General features: G+C 36.1%; 1 protein-coding gene across 1 annotated transcript in view; it reads right to left on the minus strand.

The window, feature by feature from the left end:
• PKHD1 (PKHD1 ciliary IPT domain containing fibrocystin/polyductin) overlaps window positions 1–27319 on the minus strand; it is a 429832-nt gene that overhangs the window by 31998 nt on the left and 370515 nt on the right. Inside the window, exons 60-62 of the mRNA XM_033102675.1 lie at window positions 12796–13810; window positions 2814–2949; window positions 1673–1760 (exon numbers count right to left, since the gene is read on the minus strand). Coding sequence (XP_032958566.1) covers window positions 1673–1760; window positions 2814–2949; window positions 12796–13810 — 1239 coding nt within the window. The remainder of the gene's footprint in view (window positions 1–1672; window positions 1761–2813; window positions 2950–12795; window positions 13811–27319) is intronic.

Below are 27319 nucleotides of genomic sequence, written 5' to 3' on the forward strand. Positions count from 1 at the left end.
CATTGGTCTATATGTCTGTCTTTATGCAAGTACCATTTTTTTTTTAACCATAGTTTTGTATATATTTTGAAATCTAGAAGTATGATGCCTCCAGTTTTGGTGTTTTTTTTTTTTTTCTTTTTAGATTGTTTTGGCTGTTAAGGATCTTTTGTGGTTCCATACGAATTTTAGAATTTTGTTTTCTATTTCTGTAAGAAATGTTATTGAGATTTTGATAGATATTGCATTGAATCTGTAGAGCATTTCTGATAGTATGGACATCTTAAGCAAAATTAGGCAAGTGGCATTACATCAAATGAAAAATCTGCATAGCAAAGCAAACAATAAACAGAATGGAAAGGCTACCTACAGAATGCGAGAAAATGTTTGTAAGCCACTATTTCTGATAAGAGTTAATTTCCAAACTATATAAGGAACTCCTACACCTTAAAAGCAAACAAACAAACAAAAATAAATAACCTGATTTAAAAAATAGGCTAAAGACTAGAATAGACATTTCTTCAAAGAAGACCTACAAATGGACAACAGGTATATGAAAAAATGCTAAGTATCACTAATCATCAGGGAAATGCACATTAAAACCACAGTAAGATATTGTCTCATACCTATTAGGATGGCTATTATCAAAAAAACAAAAGACAACAAGTGTTGGTGAGGATGTGGAGAAACTGGAACTCTTATACACTGTTGGTATTGCAAAATGGTGCAGCCACTATGGAAAATAGTATAGAGGTTCATCACAAATTTAAAAATAGAATTACCATATGATCCAGCCAGCCCACTTCTGTATATTTATCCAAAATAACTGAAATCATGCTCTCAAAGAGATAGCTGTATCCCATGTGCATTGCAGTGCCATTCACACTTGCCAAGATATGGAAATAACCTAAATGTCCACTGGCAGACAAATGAGTAAATAAAAATGTGGCATACACATGCAATGGAATATTATTCAGTCATTTAAAAAACGGAAATTCTGAAATATGTAACAACTTGGATGAACCTCGATGACGTTATGCCAAGGAAATAAGTCACAAAGGGACAAATACTGTATGATTCCATTTATATATATGAGGTATCTGGAATAGTCAACCCAAAAAAGCAAAGAATAGAATGATGTTTTTTTTTAAATTTTCATATGCACAAGCTCCAGGGAAACTGAATGAAGCCCGCAGTGGTGCACAGGAAGTTAATAGAGGACAAATAAAGGTAGAGAGGGAAAAATCAACTGGAGGGTCTGCTCTGGGCCAGGTATTTTGCATTTACCATCACATTTATTCTTCTGATCACTGAGATCGCGTGTTTCTCCATTGGAACCTCATTGTACCTGTGACTTGCTCCCTGGGCCAGTCTATGGTATTGGACCAAAGAATCATTTGTCTTAGGGGAACACGCTCTTCTTCTTATACCATACCGAGGATATGGGATATGACCAAAATGCTCCTTCATCATGTAAGGAAAGGGAGGGGAAAAGATGGTTCCTTAAATATTTACTGCCAGCCTAAACTTTCTTTTCACATACCCTGGCTTTGTAGTCTGGAGATGAAGGATGTTTCTTCCAAATCACTGAAGATACTGAGTGTTATTGACCTTGCTATGAATTCCTAATGGTTGCAAACATTTTCTGTGCAGATGCAGTAGTAACAGGCCTCTGAATATCACAGATACCTACCTTGCAGCACTGAGTTGGACGTCCCTTCCAGGGAAACAGAAATGGCCCAAGGCTCTGAGGGGGATCCCAAGGACTCTACTCTCCGATTCTGAAACCGGAAAAAAAGAAAGAAAAGGGAAAGTTGTATTCAGAAGAGAATTTTGTGAAGTTATCTTAATAAATAAATAAATAAATAAATAAATAAATAAATAAATACAGACAGAACCTTTTATGAAACACAAAGGCAGGAGAAATAAGCAAAAGAAGGAAAAATGATAAGTATTTTCTTTCTCATATTAAGAATATGTAAAAATTAGCTTATTGAGAGAGGAGAAGGGACATTATCGCAGACAAAGTTGGGGCAGCACAGTGAAGAGAAGAGAGGAAAGCTGCATTTGTAGAAGAGGAGAGAGGTGTTATGTGCTAGAGGATAATGAGGAAGGAAAAGTTAAGAGAAGAAAACAGGAGAGAATTGGGTGAGTACCACCAGACTACACCAAAGCGACCGGTTTCCAAGTGGGGACCTCGGTCCCCTGGCCTTCATTCCTCTGAAAACATGTCAGGGGGTGCATTTTTAAAATAAAGACTGGAAACCTGATATAACTATCCTATTTCACTGTTTTTCCTGAGTGACTTTAGTAAATATAGGAAAAAAATAGAACTAGAGGGCCTGGACCTGAAATTAGAATTAAGCACTGAACCCTCTGGTTAATGACTTACTTAACCAGCAAGCCTACTTCTGGGGATGTATCCAAATATAAGAGAAATCATTTTAAATAACATAAAACTATAATGCAGATATGATGGTACAAAGTCCTTCGTTGGCATATGAAATTATTTCTTCAGATATACCAGATATACTTCTTTGAGGAGGCTAGATTTCCAAGACAATAGGAGAGACCTACTTCAAGAATTTGCTTGGGGAGGAAAAGTATCAGAATTATATTTTCTCCCCTTAATCAAATTCTGGACATTCATATAAAGTGGAAGGAAAGTAGGCTATGAAACGGAAGGAAGATGACGGAAGTAGTTAGAAGTTCTAGGTGCAGCAAGTATCACTCAGTGGGCACTCTGTAAATGTGTACCATGATGGATTCTAAAAGGTGTCCTGAGTACACGCTATCCAGCTCTAAAGAAAGAGTGTAACCTGTGAACAAGTTACCTGCTTATCCACAAAAATGAGTTGTGGTTGTACTGGCAGTTCTTTTCCCACTTCTCCATCTGAAGGCTGGACTAGGACTGAAAGAGCATAAGGCCGAATATATATCAAGTTCCCAGTTTTAAAGTTGCTGGTATTTCTGGCACATGTCAAAAATAAAAAGATAGAATATATTCATAGGATTACAAATATCAATGTGGTAGCTATATTCCATAATACATTATTACCAGAAAGAATATTCACATTTGCATCTAGAAACTTAATAATACACATTATAGTGAACATCATAACCACAGAATAATTACGTATTTGTTTTATATGCTTGCTTAGCCATAGTAAAGGATGGACTGGGTGTTGGGGGTGTGGAAAAGCACAGATTATAAACTGCGACTTTTATCACAATTTATTAATATCAGCCCCCAAAAAGCCTCAGTGAGGGAACTTCTCAGATTGAAATACTTAGAAGATGGAAATGTGTTCAGCAATATGGTAGTAAACTAGCTCTCCCCCCAAATACCCTGATTTGTGGCATTTTTCCAATTTCGATGGTAGAAATACTCTCACAATGGCTGATTCAGGTACCAAGATGACATCACTGAGAACTGGGAAGAGATACCTGAGAGCAAGCTCCAGGATTTTACGTGGAATAACTCATTTAGTACTCACAACAACCCTTTCACCATGTGCTTGCACTAAACTGGATCAATAACTGTGGGATTAATTCATTAATTTATTTTAATGGAATGAAGCCTTGGGGTGAATAATACTTATAATTAGTATACGCTGAGTACTTACCATGTAGCATATAAAAACCCATTGCATCTTTAAAATGACACTGTGAGGTAGATACTCTTGTTTCTACATGAAAAAAACGAGGTCCAAAAAGGCTAACGTAACTCGCCAAAGGTCTTACAAATAGTAAGTGTATGACCAAGGTCTAGAGTGGTTCACCAATAAGCTGTATTGTTTTTCCTCTCTTTGTAGCACATTAATTGCTGATATAACTTAGCAATAAAATTGAATAAATAAAATAGAATAAAAATGGTTATGTAATTCATGATACCTTAAAATATCTTTTCCCAGAGCTTTGGCACTTTTGATGCTCAAGATAGCTTTATTAAAAGAACACTATAGATTCTATATCTATTGCCCCATTAAGTCTATTACATATTACATATCATAGGCATACTACAGATTATTAGTAATTAAAAGGAGATTATAGACATCAAATAACTCATATATTATCCTAATATAGTACATTCTATGCTGACTTATCCTCAGAAAAACCTAGGTCAGACCTAATAAGTAAGGACTTGGTTTTAAAAATGTAGCCTATCCTGCCCTCAATTAAATGCTTGTGAGTCAGCTACTTTATTCCCTTACCTTTTATTTATTTTTTCTTTTGAGGAGAAAAGGATAAAATATTTATTTAACATGGAAGGTGTATGCCTGGTAAAGGGACAATTAGTCCTAAAAAGAGGAAATAGTGGAAAAGCAAATACAGCAGATAATAAACTGTGGAGTTTCTATAGGAAGCATTTTCCCTGTCCCCTGAGAATCCTGTGAAATGGGAGGGCGGGGCACAGTGGGAATCTGTGGTCCTAAGAACTCCCTTTGGCCATCTACCCGCTAAGGCCCTGACCTCTGCTGCAGTCACTCACTGGGAATTCAACATACACTAGCCTGACCGTCACTTATTAGTTTGCTTAGCCTGAGTGGGTATGGCTCTGTTTTAATTGTTTTTAAGGGAATGATTTAAAGCAGATTTTTAAAATCCATGCTATTCATTCTATTCTTCTATGGGTCCCAGGTTACTAGAAGATTTTAACATTGTTATCAGATCCTGTTTCTTCCCTAACCTATTTCTTAAATGCTTTCTGATGCGGGGCAGGATCCAGGCTAGCAGCGTGGGTTAAAGAAACTGAAAGAAAAGACTCCATCAGATGCCTAGAGACCAAGGGATGGGAACCAACTGCCTGAACACCCGCTGAGAGGCCATCCCTGACACACTTTAAAGTTTATTGTGAGCAAACATCTCTTATTAAATGTAAACAGCATCTCACTGGAGGTCAGAGCCTTGCTGCTACAGCATATCCCAAGGTAATACCACTTTAAGCTCCACATAAACTCTTAAGCAGTTTCTATCCTAAAACCTGACCGTAGGTGGTACAGTTTTTTACGATATGTTATAATAGTGCAATAAATCTGTTAGCTTAAAATCGAATCTCCGTGGCCTTTTAGAGAAATCATCATTAAATGCAAGGTCCTGTTAATGATGCCATCGAAGTGAAATTGTTTAATCTGCTAAGGGGGTGAAAGGTCACCAAATGAATTTTTTATAATACATCAACTTGACACGCAATAGGGAAAACTGTAATAGATAAAAGCAAAGGAAAAGGGCACTGTCTTCTTCTGATAGGTCAATAGCAGCCAAGAGAGTCACTCATCCACTTTCCTTTCACGATGGGGCTCCTTTTGCATTTAATATGGACACCCAATTAATACCTCAGCACCACAGACAACCTCATTTTAGGTGACTTATAGCAATTTCTCCCCCTTCCCTGAAATGAAAGTGATCACAATACATCATAGCATTGTGCGAATTAACGTTAATTGATTCAAGTTACCAAGCAATGATGGGCCACTTATATAATCTAGGCGTTATTGGGTGCTAGAAGGGATGGAGGGAAGATTAGATTCCAGTGTCCGTTGCTGTGACGACGGGAGTCACCTGACGCCTTGTTAGACAGTTGTAAGGTTCTATTGCTGGCCCCAGTGGGGTCGTCAGTAAACTGGAGTGATGTCCAAACATCATTATACCCTGCTCCGATATTAAAGCAAAGGGATTAACAACTTATTGCAAGCAACCTGGATTTGTCATTGTGCTGTCGTTATCCAATTTCCAACTGCTAATGTGACTGTAGCCTGCAGGCAGAAAGACCTACAGCCAAACTCTAAAAAATGGGGGAGGAAAGTTCCCTCCAACCCTCCCAGTTTTAACCACTATTTAACAGCTTCCAATACCCAGTCAGATATGTGAAAGAATTTTTCCCCCCTTCAATGCTTGAGTGCAAACTGAAAAAGAATGATCATGAGAATACAGAAATTTCCCAGTTCAGAGATCAAAACTATTCATTATAACTCTTGCTTTTCAATCTACCAAATCCAAACGGCTTACTTACCCTGTAAAGGAGGGGATTATTTCTATTTGCATGGCAAACCCAGAAAACAAATAAACAAATAAATCCTACTGGTGAAAACTGGCTCTGGGCAGGAGCTCTGGCAGGGGTAGTGAGAATGGGGGTTGAGATACTGCCTCACTCCCTCTTTAACATTTGCTTTCTTAAAGTTACAAAGTCAGGTTCCTTTAAAAGAGCCCCATATTTTAATTAAATGTTTCAGGATGTCCTGAGCATTTTCAACCATTGTTATTTTAAATAGGCTAGATAGGGCAGATTTTGTATGGGGCAGGAGGGTACTTGAACTCCAAAGGAGTTGGAAAGATTCTGTACCCTGGAAGAAGAAAGTGAGTTCTTTAAATCACTTCAGTTTAACAAACATGTTAACTCTTCTACTATGTACAAACATTGTTCTAAATAGTGTGAGAAATGCCAGGATAAATAAACACCATGACCTCTGTCCTTTAGGAAGTTCTTCCATATAGTTTGTAAGGCATGAATGACTTTACTGGTTAACTTTCAGATTTGACATGTACCATTTTACTTATAGAGTAGTCCCCCCTTATCCACAGGGCATTACCCCCAGGAGACATTTGAAACCAAGGATAGTACCAAACTCTATGCAAACTATGTTTTTTCTTATACGTACATACCTTTTCACTTAAAGGAAGCACTTTATGGCTTCTCTTTACATATCTGAATTGACACCCTCACTACTTTTTTGCTTTGGGGAAATTATTAAGTAAAATAAGGGTTACCTACCACAAGCACTGCGATACTGAGACAATCAATCTGATGAACTAGATGGCACTAAGTGACTAATGAGTGAATAGCACATACAGGGTCAATACACGGGACAAAAGGATGACTCATGTCCTGGGCAGGATGAACTGGGACACTGAAAGATTTCCTCACACTATTCAGTATGGCACGCAAGTTAAAACTTAGGAATTGTTTATTTCTGAAATTTTCCAATAAATATCTTTAGGCCATGGTTGGCTGCAGGTAAATGAAACCTCAGAAAGCAAAACTGTGGGGACTACTGTATTTCATCGTCCTTATGCTCCCTACCCAACCTAGCCAGATGCCCTTACCTGCTGTAAACTCCTAAGTGGGATGGAATGTCTTATGATTTGACTCTTTGGCACTACAGCATAGTATTTTCGTTAAATGTTTCAGGGTTCTAAACTTGGCACATTGTAAGCACCCAACACATGTTACTATAGTAACACTATAACAAATAAATACCCACCATGCCCTTTTTCTGCTCTAAGGCCACTAAACGCCTCTGGAAAGCCACACCAATCTTGGTCTGGCCAACTTCTCATCCTGGTATACTCCTCAATTGGTGTGCTGTTATGTTCTAATACTTATTATTCAACTCTTGAGGTTCTTTGGAATTATTCATTTCAAACTGGGATTTCAGTAACACTAGATACAGGTTGCAGTCTGCCAGGAGTATATAAAGACACAGAGTAAATATGGCACAGCCTCCAACGAGGTCAATTTAGAGGTTGAAATCTAAGTATTTTAGTTGGCAAATAACATTTAAAATAATATTTTATAATACATCTAGCATGAATATCTTATCTAAAATAATGGAAACTCTGAATACATTTTTAAGATCATACACAAAATATTCAAAATGTCTTATTTGTACTGGGGTGCAGTGGCAGTCACAGTCTGACCCGGAAGACAGAAATCACTCAAGATTTTTCTAATGAAAGAGATTTGATACGAGATATTGGTTACACAGGAGTGTAAGAATAGCAGAGAGGCCAAGCAGGTTGCATTTCAATATCTGCAAAAAGTATTTCATGATCATTTATTGTGCATGGCACTGTGCTTAGGTATTCTTGAGAATGTAACAGTAAGTTGAAGCCTTGGCCACCTAATAAATATTATAAAGAGAAAAATATACTCAGGTTAATTTTACAAAAATCTAAATTAATGGTTAGCAGATTCACATTGCATTAATGATATCTTTGTAATAGATATAGAATAGTGAGATTTAATACAGCATTCTTATTAAATAGTTACATAAATATTTGTTTTGCCTATCCATTAATTTTCAGATCTCTAGATTTTCATATAAGCCATATAATTTTGGGACATAATAACTGTTCAATTAATGTTTGGGAGGTACAAAACACTGAAATGTGAGTTTTTATAAGTCTTTATTATATTTACCTACAACTTCACCATCTGGATAAGTAAATATAAATTACTTAATCTTAAAGCAATGTGGTCAATTTTGGAATCATAACTACATGTGTATGTGGGTAGGAAAATGCTGGATGCAGGTATGTCAACAGCAATAATGGATTACTAGTCACATCCTGTTTATAAGGAAAATAGCAGAAAAAAATGTAACCTCCAGAAGAAGAATCAAAGATTTAGTGGTCTGGGGCCTTTTAGTATAAGAACAACGGTTCCTAAGGGCATCACTGCGGAAACAGGGCTGTGAAATAAATGATGGTTTTAATGATGGCCGTGAATCATCGATAAAAATGTGAATAGTCTACATTATTTCCCATTTAATAAGGCTGGATAATATATTATTTTAAGTTTAAGAGATGAAAGCTTTTTTAAAAATATAGTGAGAAAAGGAGTAATTTTTAATTAAATGGAAAGTTTGCTTATGCGGTGTATCTCATTTCCCCACAAAACCACATCTATAAAATACTATTATGACAATTTGGCCATACACCTCACTCGACAAAGTAGTGAATCTGTATTACAGTGAAAAGAAGACATAGTGCAGAAATATTCTTTAACAGCAACGCTGTGTTTTTTGCCATGAGGGAGGAAAGAGACAAGCTGGCAGTGTAGGAATCTCTTCCAGGATGAACATTCTGATATTCTTGTGAAAAAGATCCTCCCAGGTTGACAGAAAGATTTTGTCCTTGCATACTCAAAACAGCTGTTTCCTAGAAAGCAGATGCCCAGGGGCCTGGGGAGGTTACACAAGAGAAGATGCTAAATGAGACTGCGCGCCAATAGACTCCTCTAATTGTCTCTTCTAGTTTTCGCCTCTTTTCTAAGTCAGCTTGATAGTTGCTCCTTACACAGAATAAGGGAATTAAAGGTCTACTCATGTGATGGGTACAAAAACACACAACTATACACTCCCACAGTGTCATGTTTACCTTAACTATAACTGTTTTCAGGGCCCAAGTTTCATGTCAATGACATAGACAAAGACATTTATGTCAGACAGCTTATTAGTTTTCCATTGCTGCATAACAAATTACCACAAACTTAGTGGTTTAAAATAACACAAATTTATTGTCTCCAGGTTATGGGTCAAGAGTCCTGACAGGCTTGGCTGACTTCAAGGCTTAGGTGGAGGCTCTCGAGAAGAATCTACTTCCAAATACATTCACATTATTGGTAGTTTATTTCCTTGTGGCTGTAGAATTGCGGTCCTTGTTTCCTGGCTGGCTGTCGGCCAATGACCCTTCCCTATTCTTGGAGTCTACCTGCTTTTTTTTCTCATGTGGTCCCTTCCCTCTTCAAAGCAGTGACACGTCAAGTCCTTCTCATACTTTAATCTCTCTGTCTTCCTCTTCTGCCTTCTTCTTTTGACACAACAAGAGAAAGCTCTCCTCTTGTAGGGGCTCATGTGTTTAACTGGGCCCACCTTGAGAATCTGGATAATTCCTCTGTCTTAATGTCAACTGTGCCATATAACATAATGTATTCACAGAAGTGCTATCTAATCATATTCGTAGGTTCCTGGGTCTAGGGCAGCACATTTTTGGGAGGCCATTTTAGAAATTCTGCCAACCATAAACAGCTTTGGCATTTCAATAGCCAAACTTCCATTTAAAAATGCAGATATATTTAATTTTTCCACATGGCAAATATTATTATTATTAATATTATTATTAATTTTAAAGAAAGGAGAGAAAGAAATTCAAGAAAACAAAAAAACAACTTTCTATGGAAAGGAAGGGAACCAACACAAAATGTATCCTGCCAGGATTACAAATAAAAGACAGAATATACAAATAAGATGCCCCCATGGGGAACCCCCAGACTGAAAGGGCACATTGAACATATGTTTGTCTCTGTTCTCTCTACTGCACTGAAATTACTTCAAAGAATAAAGATGCATAAAAATAGTATAAATCAACAAGGATGAAGAAGGCAGGAGAGAAGAGAACTGACAACAGAGGTCAACAAAGTTTTGTAAGATGGAAAATAGGTTCATAGAACTGACCTAGCCGAACGAGTGAGCTTAAATCCAGACGCCTTTAGAGCAGGATAAACACTAAGAGAGGCCAATTCACTGTGCAGTATTTCATTAAAAATAGATAGCATTCTATTTCTCCCCGCAAACTGAAGGTTTTTGAAAGCAGGGAGTACTCCGATGGAAAAGTAAATGCCCAATATGGCTTCAATTTGTTGACATGCATGCAACCCCATTAAATTAATAAGAGTGAACCTCTCAAGAACATCCTTGGTGCTTTTCACTAAAAGGCCTGAGAGCTAGACTAATTTCTGCTGTCTCAAGGTCAATTCATTAGCTTGTCAATGGCTCTCCAGTGAGTTCAGTGGAAGTCCAAACTGACGCTGATCAAAGATGAAGGAACAGGGCTGGCCTTGGGGCCTGCACAGGGCGTCAGGGTTGTTTACCACACTGTGCAATTCTTAAGAATATGCAATGTGATATGTACATGATGTAATACAGAACTGTACCCCTGAAACCTATGTAACTTGACTAACAATTGTCACCCCAATAGACTTTAATTTAAAAAAAACAAAAAGAATATGGGTTTTCTCATTCAATTCCTTAGGACATGGCATTTCTCATTCTTCAGAGACTTATTTAGATATACTTAAGAAAAGGCCGTTCCTTATCTTCAGAAGATTTGCCTTTTGTCTTACGTCTAGAAATTTATCTTAAAATAATAAAGGAATAGAGAGACATGGGGGCTATAACATATCCCAACAGAAAATTGAGGCACCTAGTCACCCACACGTAAAATATACTTATAAGAACTCAGTGGGATCTAAATGAAATTGGACTAAAGGAAAGAAAACATACTTAAACTTAAGCTAAGCTACATTAGCACAGTGTTTTCCAGATTCGTAATTCCTATATCATCATACATAATATCATAGTACCATCAATAGCATGGTGAAGGTTTGGTGGTTGATAAAAATATCCAAGATTTAATAGATTCTGAGCAATCATGCAACTAGGAGTATCTTTTGATTCTAAGCTAACAATTCCCAAAACTCTTCAAATTAACCAGAATCCAGAAAAAAAAAATGCTTGAGTTTTCTTTCATATATTCCATACATACTAATGTATTATAGAAAAGAGGAACACCTATCTCCATTGTAAAGACAGATAAAATATAATACAAAAACACTAGCTATGCTTCTATATGAATATGTTTCTCTGTGTATAAAAAGGCAATAAATGTATTAGTTAGATATACCTCAAAATGTGAAGGTATCACTTTTTGCTTTTGTTGTTTATTTTATAGTGAATTTCACATCCATTGGAAATGGTTGTATAGAAATAACTAACACCCATTAAATATTAATTGCTCACTTATTAGCACTACTACATATACGATGAAAAAGGAATAATAACATAATAATCTAAAAGAATGTTAATGCTCTAAAATTTCATTGAGTAATATAGCTCAGAATCTAAATAATTTTACCTATCTCAGGGACCCAGTATTATCTCAAACTGCGCATAAGTTTCAGCTTATTTTCCCCGTGGTGGTGACAAGTTTATAGGGAATATCCATGTTTGCCGATCTTGAGCCCTCTACGACCAAATAACATGCATTTGTGAGGTGGTTAGTTTTATGTGTGTTTCCTAAGAATTATGACAAGTTCATATTGTTTCTCAGTCTGGGGTATCATTTTCGGTTGTTTTGCATTCTCTAAAAATTGGATCTTGAGACTCTAACAGTCTTGACTTCAAGGCAGATGCCTTAGATGAACTTGGGCTAGTCAGTTCATCCCTTAGCTAACGTAGTCCATAAAATTGAGAGTACTTTACATTTGCCTTTCCTTAATGTGTGCTGCACGTACTTGAGGGAAACATTCACGTAAATCTACTTCTGAAATGTGTATTAAACAGAAACCTAGTGGAAAATTTCAAAATACAAGCTTGTAGAGTCAGAATAACAGAACAAAGGATGTTACAGGTCCTACACAGGTCTATGTTGTAAACATAATCGGCAGCAGTGATGTTCCTGCCTCACACAATTTGACAAAGGTATCCTTTCAGAGCTTTGTAATCCTGGGTTAAATAAAACCCAACAAGTGTTACTGATTTAGCCTCGTAAACTCCTGGTCATCCCTCCAAAATTTTCCTAAATATAAGTAATTTTCCCAGTTCCTACACGTAGAATTATTATCAGCCTCCCAGTACTCAAGTTTTAGCTCATAGCTCTATAGAATTGTGATAGGTAATGTTTCTGTTAATATTTGTTTCATGTCAGCAACCCCAGAATCTAACCCACTGATTAAATTCATTATATGAATAAATGAATGAACAAATGAATTGAAAACAAGTTGCTTCAGAAAATTCTCTTCCTACATGCTTTTCACTTTAAGATACCAAAAATATGTCTTCAACTACCCATGAAATATAATAATCATGAAAGACATAGATTTAATAAAGAATTTTAACATTGAGAATTTAAGACTATAAATTTATTCTTTTCTTAAGAAGCATATAGGTTATGTAATTCAGTATAAGTATATTGACATTTGTAATATGCACCCAAGAAATCAGTCCTAATTTGGATTTTATTATAATTAGTACTTACCCATAGGCATTGACTTCCTTTGACTGAGTCACCAGTAAGGCCCCAATAGTGATGTTCAGAACGTTTTCTAGTACTCCCGTCTGTTGAGCAGTGATAACCTGGTGAGCCAAATCCTGTAATTTGTTACATGATAAGGATGGGATCAGGCCAGTGCTCCTTACTGTTGGCAGATCACCAATTTCGATGACCATTATTTTTGAGATAGTTTCCATGGTGGTTGGTGGTGGGACCAAATATGAGCTTATTTCCATCATGAGAGGTCTACGTTGACCAACTCTATAATGACTGGCACAAGTCACAGTTGGGCAATTGCGCTTTCTCTTTGCTCTATGGTCAGCAATGGCCTTTAAGGTTGCTTCATTGCCAGGCATGTCTTGAATTAATCTGATTTGGTCTTGGCTAACCTGCAAGAAGTCAATTAGTCTTTCAAGGATCCTGATTTCCCAGCCTTTTTCTAGGACTGAAAACATCACAGTGAAAGCCAAATTAATGGAAACACTTGAGCGTATTTCAATGGGCTTCTCTCCTTGTAGGACAATATACAAGAGATTATCCATCACGTTGAAATAGTTGGAACCAACAGACTCATCCAGCAATGAGGAAGTTGATTGAACCAGAGTAGATGGAATGAAACGTTCCCCTAAAAAAACATGGGGCCTCTGGAGTTCATGGTAGAATACAGCCAAGAGAAGCTTGGAAGTGCTTTTGTTCCCCAATAGAAAAAAACGGAAAACTTGAGGAGTGTGATCCACAAAGCAGACCTTGGTGATAGCCCCTGTAGGTAAAATGGAATAGAAAGCAGATGCAGACCCTGAGGTAAAGCAGGAAGTACTGTCATTTATACTACTAAAGGTGTCAACAAAACCACTGGTCACAGATACAACAGGATATAACTTCCTCATTGCCCAAGTGACATCAACATTGTCAAGAATTAAAATCACGTGGTCAGTCTGTTTGCAGATGTAGCCTGGTATCAGGGATCGGTACGTGCATTTTTGTTCTTCTCTGAATGTACCTACAAAATAAAGGAAAACAAACACATGACATATGAACCACAATCTCACAAAGATTATTTGCAACCTGTCACTTCCATCATCATCTATAACCTCATGAAACATTTCTTGAACATTTAGGTGTACTAGATACTGAGAACACAAAAAAATCTTGGGCAAAATATGAGAAAAAAGTATGTTAAATAACAGTTATTTACTATAATCTAACTGTATATGCTATATAATGTGTTATTTAAAGTTGATAATGGTTATAATAGCTAAGTGTGAAAACAGTTGAATAAATAAAATAACTAAGAAAAAAGGAATAATCACTAAGGCCTCCATAATGGAAAAAGAATAGGAGAGAATGAGGTAATACTCAAGCCAATGGGAAAAGAGGAAGAAGAAGGGGGCTGGAACAGAGAATTTATGGAGGCATGTTAAAATCGAAGAGGTATATTGTGACCAGATTGTGAAAGAGTGTTGATGTCAGACTATATAATTTTTCATACTTTCTTTTTCTCTAAATGAAGAGTCAAGAAATACAAGAAGAAGGGGGATAAAAAGAAAGTAATAATTTGGGCATTGTTGACATTAAGTAGAGGCCAAGTTGAAGATTATCTAGGTTAATGAAAACATTTAAAGAAACATCATTATCCATTACGCCCACCATTCCTAATTCTCCTGTCTATGAGCCTAGAGTAGTTCTTGCTCTGAGTCCACAGGAATATTGTATCTTCCAACAAAGAAAGAGTTCCTTTGACTTAAAATTTATATGTACAAAATTATCTTGTATTGTTTGCTAGGTATTTTAACTTTCCTTATTAGTGCAAGTTCATCAAAGTAACCTAAACATTAGTGCAAGTTCATCAAAAAAAAAAAAAAAATCAGGTTATTACTAAGGTAGTATGACCTAGCTTCCTCCTACATCTTTCCTTTCATATGATGTGATTAGAAATCTGTGCCAAAGCTGCCTATGTATCAATAAATTTAATACCAAAATGTTGCTTCAGGAGTAGAGCACAAAGTTTACTTGTGCCTCACAATTACAGTAACAACAACAGTGGTAAAAATTACAAGGGTAATTGTAAAATAATTTCAAACTGAATGACAAAATTTTAGCATACCAAAATTCATGGGATGTAGTGAAAACAGTGCTTTGAAGAAAATTTATATAAATGCTTACATTACAAAAGAAGACTTGTCTAAAAACAATACCTTATGGCACTACTTTACATATTTTGAAAAGCAGCAAAACAAACCCAAAGTAAGTAATAATGAAGGAAATAACAAATATAACAACAGAAATCAATGATATGAAAACAAACAAAACCAGAGAAAGTAAGCAAAGCTATCATTTTATTCTTGGAAACATCAACAAATTGAATAACCCCTCACTTGACTGCTCAAGGTAAAGAAAGCAAAAATCACCAGCTTCAGGAATGAAAGAGGGATTATTACTACAAATCTTATGGCCAAAGGTTAAGAGACTTACAAAGAAACTTTATGCCAATAAATTCAAGAACTTGGATAAATTAGACAAATTCCTTGAAAACTGACACAAGTCAAAACAGAACATTTGAATTGCTCTGCCTCTTAAAGAAATTGAATTTACTAAATTGAATACTAAATTATTAATTTAAATAGAGATTTAATTATTAAATATAAAAGAATGGTCACTTCTACATAGTGTATTTTCTCCGTATGGTCCTATACCATGGAAATGTTAATGTTAAATCAAGTATTATCTTCAAAAGCAAGGAACCACATGAAGGGAATTAATTGCATGATCTTAATAGCCAGGAAATTGTGCTTTGAGACCTTGATGCACCAGTCACTACTGCAAATGAAATAGTTCCCCTTTACTAAACTCTACAGCTCACTTTCCTTTGTACACATTTTTTTCCCAGCCATGTTGATATCATTGATTAAATCATTCACATTCCATCCAGTTTTTTAGATCTCTGATTTGTTCTTCTTGCTTCTCATCCAGGAGACAAAATGTCTTTTAAAGTGACCTCTACAGATTGCTAAATTCTTGGAACTGGCCCTAAGTAAAATAATTATTTTCTTCGTTAATATGATTCTCAATCATGCTCTGCTAATAATTAACCATATGTACTTTAATAAATTACATAAGCTTAGTAGGTATCAGTGTCCCTAAGGGCTATTTCTCAAGGCCAGAGGCTATATCTCACATTTAAATCACCACAGGTCTTAACACATGACCTCAGACACAGTAGATGCTTCTTTATATGTATTAGTTGATCAATAAGCAATGTCCTTTTCAAAATTCCTATTCTCTAAATAGTTTTTATCTATTCTTGCCAAGTGTCTAGTTATAAGATTATTATTCTAGGGTTTGAATATATTTTAAACTAACCCATTAAAACAATAATAACAATATACTACAAAAAGTTATTATGAGAATTGCTCCCTGAATTGATGTTAATATGATAGCTCAATACTATGAGAAATTCAGCTATTTCACTTGAAACCATAAAATTGAAATGATGGCTAATTACATTTGTATAAATTTTCTTGTGTTCTTGAATCACATAATTAATTTGTCCACAAAAGGTTTCTGTTGTGACAACACATTTTATCTTGACTGAGGCAAGGAAACTGAGGCAAGGAATTCAATAAACATTTATCACAATAAACGTTTATTGAATTCCTTGTGTATGCTTCAACTGCTAACATTAAGAAGATTATATTACTACCTCGTTTCCCTGAAAGTAAGACCTAGCCGGACAATCAGCTCTAAGGTGTCTTTTGGAGTAAAAATTAATATAAGACCTGGTGTTATATTATATTATATTATATTATATTATATTATATTATATTATATTATATTATATTATATAAGACCCGGTCTTATATTATAGTGAAATAAGACTGGATCTTATATTAATTTTTGTTCCAAAAGACACATTAGCACTGATTGTCCGGCTAGGTCTTATTTTTGGGGAAACACGGTAGCTATATCACCTCTCCAGTGATAAGGAAGGAGTTGCCTTTCTGTTATTATTAAGAACTGTGATGTGATTAGGGAGTAAATGCTAAGCACCAAATATGTGTCAATCATGCACTTGTTTAAACTTGGCCAGTTACCTTCCTGATTTCAGAGTAATGCCAATTACATGCATTGTTTTTATTCCTAATTTATTTCTTTTTTATGTTTTGAAACTCTGTGTCTGAACATCTTACTATGAAAGAAATACATACATATGTTCTGATTTCTGAGACATTTGTTTGGAGATTTACCACTATGACCTTCATGAAGTCAATAAATGGTAGCTCTTAAGTAAAAAGAGTTTCAAGAAATGTTGGTTATTTCAAAATATTCTCCCCACGCCTTTCTTCCCATACCCCATAAAATGGAGGACATACCCATTTGATCCAATGTAAGTATAAAGAATATTTAAATTATGTCTTTGGTTCAGCTCTTCTTGACAAAATGTAAAACAAACAGGACACTTTCTCTCTAAAAGCATACACTCTTTATAATAGTTCTTATCCTAGAAATAACATTGTGCAAAAAAATCTGTAATAAATAGCATATTATCCAATTATCTATTGAAGGATACTTTAGTTGTTTACATATCCTGGGCCACCGTAAATAAAGCTGCAATGAATATCGGAGCACATATTTCTTTATGGATAAATGTTTTCAGATTTTTTGGGTAGACACCCAGGAGAAGGATTGGTGAGTCATATGGTAATTCTATTCGTAATTTTTTGAGGACCCTTCACACTGCCTTCCATAGCGGCTGCACCAGTCTGCATTCCCACAACAATGTATGAGGGTTCCTTTTTCTCCACAGCCTCTCCAACACTTGTTACTATTTGTCTTGTTGATGATAGCCATTCTGATTGGGGTGAGGTGATATCTCATTGTGGTTTTTATTCACATTTCTCTGATGATTAATGATGTTGAGCATTTTTTCATATGTCTATTGGCCATCTGTGTGTCCTTTTTGGAGAAATGTCTGTTTACAATGGAACACTATTCTGCCATAAGAAAAGATGATACAGTGCCATTGGTGACAACATGGATGGATCTTGAGATTATTATGCTAAGTGAAATAAGTCAGACAGAGAAAGTGGAGAACCATATGATTTCATTGATATGTGGGATATAAAACTGAAAACAACAAAGGAACAAGACAAACAAATAAAGAAACAAAAACTCATAGACACAGACAAGAGTTTAGTGATTACCAGAGGGTAAGGGGAGAAGGGGATGATAGATGACTGTAAAAGGGGATCAAATATATGGTGATGGAAGGAAAACTGAATCTGGGTGGTGAACACACAATGTAATTTATAGATGATGTGATACAGAATTGTACACCTGAAATCTATGTAACTTTACTAACAATTGTCACCCCAATAAACTTTAATTTAAAAAAATGCATTAATTATACTTTAATGCTATCCAGGGTTTCTTTAGCCCCATGTATCTTAGAAATCAGAGCTGAAGTTTCTTTGATGGTAGTGTGAGAATAATGATTGGGATGGGACTGCCCCAACCTGTTTATAAGTGGGGTAAAGCTGCACACAGGTAGGTAGCATTTGCCCACTGGGGAAAAATATGATTTATATAGTAGATACATTATCATTTAACTAGAAAATCCTTTTTTTATATAAAGGAAGTTAAAAGAGACAAAAATTTAATAATTCCACTAAACAATTATATAGTCTTCTCTGGGAGTACAGGCTTACTTCTAGCAGAAATTTCTACCTTAGAGTTTTGACAAGAATTCTGTACAAAGGACATGACCTATGAGTGCTGAGAAGTTGATTTTTTAAAAATAATTAATTGAACTAAATCAGCCTGGCACTCAAGATGAGATTGTGAAAAGCAGCTAATGCATAACTATGATAATTCAGAGCTTCATAAAATGTACAAGAAAAAAAGTCAGATTGTTATATTTAGATACAAGCTGAAGTTCTGCAGATAAGACAGAACCCATAAAAAGGGAGAGAATGAAGTTTGATGAATGACAAGTTGAACAGCGATGGCAGAACAACGGCTAGAGCCCTTTAAAAACTGGTTGGATTTGATAAGTCAAAGACTCTCCATCTTTCATGGAGCAGGAAAGAAAACAGAAAGTGGTTGTGCAGGTAAAGGTGGCTGGGAGATAGAAGCACTTTTAGCTGCTGGGACATGTGAGGCAAAGTAAGGTCATAGACTGAAAGTGAAGTATGAGGGTATGTATTAGGGTTTGGGATGAGGGGAGAGAGGGTAGGTAGAATGTTTGTAGATTGAGAAAATGGTGTGAAACTGTAATTGTGCAAGAGGAGTGAACCCGGTCATTCTGGATTTTAGTGCTTATACAATGTTTGGGAACCTTTCTATAAAAGTAGGAATAAAACTGTGAATTGAAAATTAGGAATAAGAGTGAGTAAATATTAGTTAAAATGAGAAAAAAAAGTCACAACACAATTATAAATTTAAACCTCACAAACACATAATAAAATCTAGGAAAAAGTAACGTTGTTAATTAATTACCCAACACACCTTTATATTATTTTTTTCTTAAATTTTTATTGCACACTTTTGTGTAGCTTCTTTATATGACAACAATATTATAATATTTTCTATAGAAGGGATAGAAAAATAATTCAGAATTTCCATTAGCCTGGATGATTGACATTTGTTGTCTATCATGGTAGTTTAAAAAGAGTTACTTGCAGCTTAACAACTCATAATTGGTAACATATAAATGTTTGGAATTGTTGTCAAATGTGGCAAATTTCCTAGAAAGTTTTTCTCATGTATGAACTATAATCGTTGAATAAATTTGCACACAATAACTTTTATGACCATGTTGCTTGAAACCCTACCTCTCCTCCACCTCTTACTTTTCTTCTCATTTCTCAGGATACATTCATATCACAGTGTATACGAGAGTCTGGCTTCTGTGTGTCACAGTATGGTAAGTTGACATGAGTGACTAGTAAGAACTTTACATAGAAGTGATTGTGAACCATAAACACCACACACTATTAAACCTATATCAAATGTCTGTCCACCTCAATGTCCCCTTAGCGACATCCTAAAAATGCTTGTGGCTACTCCATTGTCATTCAACCTCATAGTACTTATAATAAGGAAGAATTTAGAGTGGAAAGAGAGTGTTATCTTAAATTTTAGTTAAAATATCTCAATTTTTCAAATGTTACAAAAACATAGGGCCACGCAAACACATTATTAGGATTCCTTTTGGAGTCTTGGAAGTAAGTGGCCCATGTAAGTGAGGCCCCTGAAACCTAAACTTGGTCACCTTCACCTTCCCTGAACCCTAAGTCAGCCTGTGTCATGGAGAGTGGATGAACAAATGCCTTGGATATATCTCGTAAGGTGGCATGGACAAATACGATGGCTGGGTTCACTGAAGTTTGGATTTCTGCCTGTTACTGGCAAGAGGGTCACAGGTATTTGCAAAAAAATTATAATGAAGCACAGCACATCTCAGCTGCATAAAAAGGGAAATACAGCAAGGGGTGCTTATGTATGTCAAATAAAGGCATGTGGCAACGGATTTGATGTCACAAGGAAAGAAAGGGCCTTTGAACAAGTGAGACGGAAAGACATGAGTCATGGTCGTAAAGTAGGGCCCTTGAGTTCATGATTCTGAAAGCTGATGGTGATGCCAATGCCAATGCTATGGCTGTGCCAATCAATGGTGAGGTAGAAGGAAAAAACAAAGCACAAGCACACTTCGAGAAAATAACAGCACCAACGAACATTTACTTATGTGCCAGGTATTCTAGATAAGCCTTGAAGATGAGTTGAGCACTAAGAGTCTGAACATACTAACAAACAATAGCCAGACCATTTATAAAAATAAAACTCTGACCCACGATCTGCAGTAAACAGTCCAAGAAGCCAGCCTATTATCAGTAGCAACCAGTCCAGGATGACCAAACAATAACCCCTGAAATAATCAGCACAAAACAGCCAGTATTTGATTAACAGCTACCTGCTCCCCTAATTTTGTTCCTTTTTCCTTTCCTTTCTCCCTCCCTCCCTTCATTCCTTCCCTCCATTCTTCCTTTTCTAACCTCCTTTACCTAAAACTTCTTAATGACAAGCTTAATTATCCATAGTTTACAGATAGAAAAATTGACTCACAGCAACTTTGACTCATATAATTACTTAGTAATGAGGAAGAGATGGAAGAGAAAAAGTGTACTTCTAAACTTCTACCTATGCCTCTGGCAAAATAAAATGTAACCCAAATAACTTCATTTGGGGATTGTATTTAGATGTAGGGTCAGCTGTGATGATTAGTACGGTGAAAGAGGTGCTGTAATAATCAGGACTTCTCTCTACACAATCTATTGAAAGGAACTCATGGAAAAGTTTTTTGGTTATTTGTCCAATCACATATGTGGTGAGATTCCATTTGCTTTTTTATATTACCATTTGGCCTTTGTTATATTTTTGCATATTATCCCAGAAGTATAAACGTACAGCCACAAATTTAACAAAGGCAATAGCCTAAAGATTATCAGCCAATAACATTAATTATTTAGTGTTATAGACAAAGTTGAAATCCTGGTGTTCATAAATAAGAAATTTTATTTTTATTTCTCCAGAATTTACCAATGCCTAAGAGATGAGGTATTTGATCAGTATCTTACCATTCATTTTCCTATTTCATCTTCAGAATTAATCAATTCTGTTATTTTAATTTTGATGTGAAGCAAAAATAAAGCACACATAGCCAATGCACTGGGGTTCCAGAACTGCCACCTGGGTGTAGTTATTAACTGTGGGGGAGAATACACATTTACTTAAGAAGGCTATGCACACAGCCAGATAAGCATCACAGGTAACTCCCCCAGCCACAGCTGGCAGAAGCCCAGTGTGACAGTCTAGTTTCCCTTCTAAATAACATTCTATCTTTTCTTCCTTTGGATTTCTTTCCTTCCTGTTTCTTTCATTTGGGGAAGGTTTTGTTCTGAGTAATGATTATCTTTCTCACTTGTTTGTGTCTTTCTTTTGCCTACTTCTCTACATGGCCTTATCTGCCAGTCACAATTTTTGTGGTCTGCAATTCTGATCACTTTTAAATGAAACCCATGCTGGCTTTGGTAATCATAATGTCATTTACAATTTACCACTAGACACATTTATTCAGTTAGTAGCACACTGGAGAAAGAGAACTCCATATGAACTCACCGTGAAAGGCCTAATCTGATTATTTCCTCATGAAAATCCAGGCAGGGGTGCTTGTAAGAGGGGCTGAGAGAAGAAGAGAAAAAAAAAAAAAAAAAAAAAAAAGGCAAGGTCTGGCCACAGCTGACTTTCATAATCAATGTGAATAGATAAGTGACACAGCCTGTCAGGGGCAGCCGTCGAATCACCCCAGGGCATTCCTCTCCAAAAGGCAAGAGTGGACAGGACTTAATAAATGCTGAGTGACCAGTGAGTATTGGCTTGCCATATGCTATTGCTCTCAAGGTGGACAAGAACAGTGATAAAGTCCAGAAGCTCTTCTTTAAGTGGGGGAAATTAGATTAAGCAGGTCATATTTGTATGTGCATATGTGCACACGAACACTTGCTTTGTGTATACTTGAACATCCTGGAATAGCCTATACATACAATATGCTTTGCCCACCTTTCCCTACATTGGAAACCATAGACCTAAAACCCAAGAAAGAAGGCAAGTTAGGTATGTCTGGTGGAGGAGGAGACAGAGGAGAAGGTTGCCTATGTGTGAGAGTGTATGTGTACTCAGGTTGCTTCCAGGGTTCTAACACATATTAACTTTGTGTCAATATTTGTCCTTCCTGTCGTGAAATGAGGATTTTCCACCTCATTTCACGTTTGAAAAGAAAATATGCCAAAGGGGTCTTCTTTGCTAGAAAAAAAAAAAGGAAAAAAAGAAAAAAGAAACAACTTCTATCCTTTATTTAGAAAGATGGATCAGAAGGAAAGGAAAAAAGTATTTTTAAAATAAATGTTTTGACTCAAAGGCACATGGAATCCTTCCATCTTCCCCTTTTCAACAAAAGAGAAAAATTTATGTTTAAAATTGAATGAAATACATCAACATTAATGATTTTTTTCCTCGAGGTTAACACCATTTCTCTCAATATTTTTTTTTTAGCCATTTTGTGATCATTTCACAATTCATGGTACAGTAAAGTATAGGAGATTTTGACAAAAACAAAGTATATAATCATTCTCTTATTTTCAAGAAATGAAAAGAAATGGTTTACAATTATTTTCTGTCAAAAAACATTTACACCTCATTATTTCTAATTTAACAAATACAAATAGCCACATATCAAATGAAGTAAAGATAGGTTGAATTTACCCCCATTCATATATTTTGTTATAGACCCTCAGGGTATGAGGCGTGAAACTCCAAAATCTCAAAGCTATATTCCTAAATAGACAAAGGGAGTAACTGAAACCTTGGGAAAAATATTGAAGAAAATATATTTTGCTCACACTAGAGATAATAGAGAAAAACTGTCTACTTTTTTAGAATAGGGAATTCCAACTAAAAATTATTTTTAAACCTTAAAAATAATGGGCATGTGTTATATTTGTACGGTTAGGGTAAACTGAGAGTGATGTTCTTATGCGTAATAGATTTAAATAGATGACAGAAAACACCACCTTGTTAATTTGGAGTCTAGAATAACAGGTCTTCAAGTCTAGCAAATGACCACAGCATGGTAGTTCTGGTCATTATAAAAAAGATAAGCCCATCCACTCACATATATAACTAAACACACAGAGAGTAGTATTATAAGAACATGTAATTTGAGAAACTTAAAGGTCATTTAGTTGAAAAAGTACAACACATATTCAAAGCTCAGATCCTGGAGCTTCAAAATGAAGGCATTTCCAGGTTGGGTTTCATAATTTGCCCGACAGTGGCCCTCAGGAGAATACTCTCCTCTGGCATCCTCCTCCATGAAGAAGACAGAAGGCTAAAAGCTGGTGACCGGTGTGGTGAAGTGGCTTCCAACTCTTAGGAATCAAGAGAGGATAGAAAAGAGATTACCAAGTGTAAAGATGGCTCTAAAGGACAGAAGACACGGCACTGAACCAGGAAGCTGCTAGATGAGGAGTGCAGGCCTCTGCAGGCATATAGGCTGATGGACTTCAGGAGCAGGTTGCAGGATCTGTCGCACTTTCAGAACAGTCTCACTGAAGTTCTTGTACTTGGGTCTACTTTTCAAGTTAAGTAATATCTTGGGAAGACAATGATGAAATCCAAATGAATTCCATTAATGTGGAATACATTTCCAAACAAATTGGAGAAAAATGGAAAACCACATAAAACCAACCATTACGTGAAACAAGGGTGCCTGTAAGGCCTTATGTAAAAAGCTGTTTTGTCTTTAATAAGTTCTCTTGGTGAGAATTCTGAAGTATTTGTTTCCTTTTTATTAAGGTGTCACTTTGAGGGGGAAAACAAGATCAGGAGATGAAAATAAGTGATAGAATGACAATGAAGATGGGAAGAAGAGTCAGATATGTATCAAATAGATCCTTCCCAATCAACCACTTTTCCTTTCGACATTTTTAAATTAAAAAAAAACCTTACTTTTATCGATGAAAGTCCATTCAAACAAGTTCCATTAGACTATTTTGTATTCTTTTACTACGTCAATATGTCATCTATATTTTTCTCGAAATAAATGGCTTAGGAAGTGTTTTTGTATTTTTGTCATTTTGTTGTATTATGATTTGACTTACAATCATCAATGGGTATGGTCTCAGTTATGATTTTTATTCTCTGAATACTGCATGGAAAACAGCCAAAGCAAATGCAACTTCAGGAAGTATAGTTTGGGGGTGACAGATCAAACTTTCAAATCAAAGAAACTTACATGGCATCCGGGCTCTACCACTTTCTAGCTGCAAAACCACCGGCGAGTTCTTTATCCTGCCTTTGGCTCAGTTAACCCATTTGCAAAAAGGATTAAGAATCCTTAAAAGTGAGATGATGTGTGTGCAGACTTCGGAACAAACACGTCCTAATAAATATAAACTGTTACGTTCGCCATAATAAAAAATAAAGGGGGGGAGTATTTTTTAGAATACTTGACACTCTCCTTTTGCCTTTTTGGCACTAGCCTCATCTCAAACTAGTAACATTTGCCTTGAAATTTGAAACAGCACCTGTTCCTAAGTGTTGCAAGCATTCATAAGGAAAGAGGATGTTGAAAGGAACAGGTTATAGGTGAAGAAAATGCTAAAATGTGGACATAAGATCTCTGTATTTAGAAAATGTGGGCAAGAAATACATACATACATCCATACATATGTACATGTGTGCACAAACATGCACACGTGTGTCTATAAGCAGGACACCTATTTTTTCCACTAATGAAAAAAATATAAACCTGCAAAATTCAAGATGGATTCCCTTTTCAGCTAATCTTAATTTTTTCCTTTATTCTTTTTGTAATATTCTCCATCCCTACCCCACCCTTTCTCTCCATCCTCCTATTTCTTTTTTGCTATCAAACCTTGCCTGCTAGCTTAAAAAAAAAAAAAAAATAGTGACATTCGTGGCTTAGATTAAAGGCAGAGGCTGCCAAAAGCATCCCTTACAAATACAATTCGGGTATACTCTTTTCCCAGAATGATAAACTTATCACCTCTCCAGCCCTCGGTTTGGAGCTGCAGCAGTGATTCTGCTGTATGCCAAAACTAAAATTAATGTGACTGTGCCATGCCCAGCTCTGAGCTGTGGCTGTAATGAGATTTGAATGGGAAGCCCCGGACACAATAAATCTGCGCCATATGTGACCATTTCCTGTGTCAGTTCCTTTCTCATAACCAGTGGAGACTTTTTTTTCCCTCTCATGACCCCACACCATGACTCTGAAATCTTTCATGGCTGCTTATGAGCCTCAGGCTTTTTGCAGCAGTTGTATAAATAAATGAATTTGACAGCAAACATCATAACAGTTAGCAGTAATGTGTGTTTGCCACAAGTGCCTGTACTGCTCACTGGAGAAATGGCAGAGGAAACAGCTTGTTTTGTTACCTAAACAAAAGTAGTTTCATTTGACAAGTGGTGAAAGAATTAGTCAAATAAACTTGAAATCCACTAGGACTATTTTTGCCAAGTCTCCCTGCCAGTGAAATGTTCCCAGCTCCTCAGTGCCCATGACTCACGAGATAAATTTCCCTCTTTTATTTTGAGATAAAGATCTGGGCTGGGAATACGAAACCTTTGACTGCTGTTGTTTTTATTAATCTTCTTTGCAAGGCAAGCCTGTCATGCATGGGAACCCAGGTACAGCAAAGAGTTTTCAAGGAAGCAGACAAGCCACGGAGGACAGTTCAGGTGGGAAGGAGGGGAGGTGGCCATGATGACACGACTCACTAATTGCCTGTGGAAAGCAAACTGAAGCTTACGAGTGCTGCCTTTTCTTTCACATTGCCTTTATTCAAGAAATAAAATCTTCACATGAGTTACTGAAAGAAGGGGAGGTAACATTTTTCCTGTATCTCCTTAGTCCCAGTAAAAGGAAGTTGACAATGTTCAGTGAATTTGTGGTCAATGTAGATCAGCACAGAATGAGCATAGATTTTCCTCAGTTACGTAATTTGCTTGTTTTATAAGTTCTTACGTTTTTCTGCTCTTCCACTGGCATCTTGGTGCCAACCCCGTTGTCCCAGCTGTGGAGGGGATTACAGCACAGTGGTTGTTCTTATGGACTCTGGTTACGTATACAGACTCTGGTGCAAACTGCCTGGGTTCCAAGCCTGCTTCTGCTACTGCTACTTACTCTGTGTGATCTTAGGTATATAACTTAACTTTACTGGGTCTCAGTTTCCTCCTTCACAAAGTGGAAAGAAAGATGGTATGGTATCAATCAAGCTCATAAGGTAGCTGTGACAATTAAATGCATTTTGAAAGGCTCGGAACAGTGCCTGGGACAGAATGTGATGTTGTTTTTATTGTCATTATCGTACCAAACAAAAAACTTGGATAAGAATCTCTTTAGAAACACTAGAGCTCTTCTCTGTGATAACATGATATTGGCATCTAATCTGGGAAATGAAATTAAAAACTTTTGAGGGAAAACTACAACCACACATTCATTTGAGCCAATTACCATTAATTTCAAGGTATAAGTACAGCATTACTTTAAATAAAAATATCATCTGTACCTTGAAAATACTTTTTTAGATGTAGGTCATTTCCAGTCTTTTTAACGTTTTAATTTTGTCATGGTTGAATAATTATTACCTCTAGAATGTTCTCATATTTAACAGAAACATTACTGATTAGGAGAATGAAAGTAGAGAGCTATCACCAAATAATGGATCTTAGCCCAGGTATGTTTTGTTGTGTTTTATCTTTTTTTCAACTAATTACTGGCATACCTTGTTTTATTGTACTTCACTTTATTGTACTTCATAGATGTTGCCTTTTTACAAACTGAAGTCAAGATCCTCTACCAGCAAAAAAAATTACGATTCATTTTATTGTGGTGGTCTGGAACAAATCTGCAATATCTCTGAGGTATGCC

The sequence above is a fragment of the Rhinolophus ferrumequinum genome, chromosome 3 (genome assembly GCF_004115265.2).
Source record: "Rhinolophus ferrumequinum isolate MPI-CBG mRhiFer1 chromosome 3, mRhiFer1_v1.p, whole genome shotgun sequence".
Classification (NCBI taxonomy): Eukaryota; Metazoa; Chordata; class Mammalia; order Chiroptera; family Rhinolophidae; genus Rhinolophus; species Rhinolophus ferrumequinum.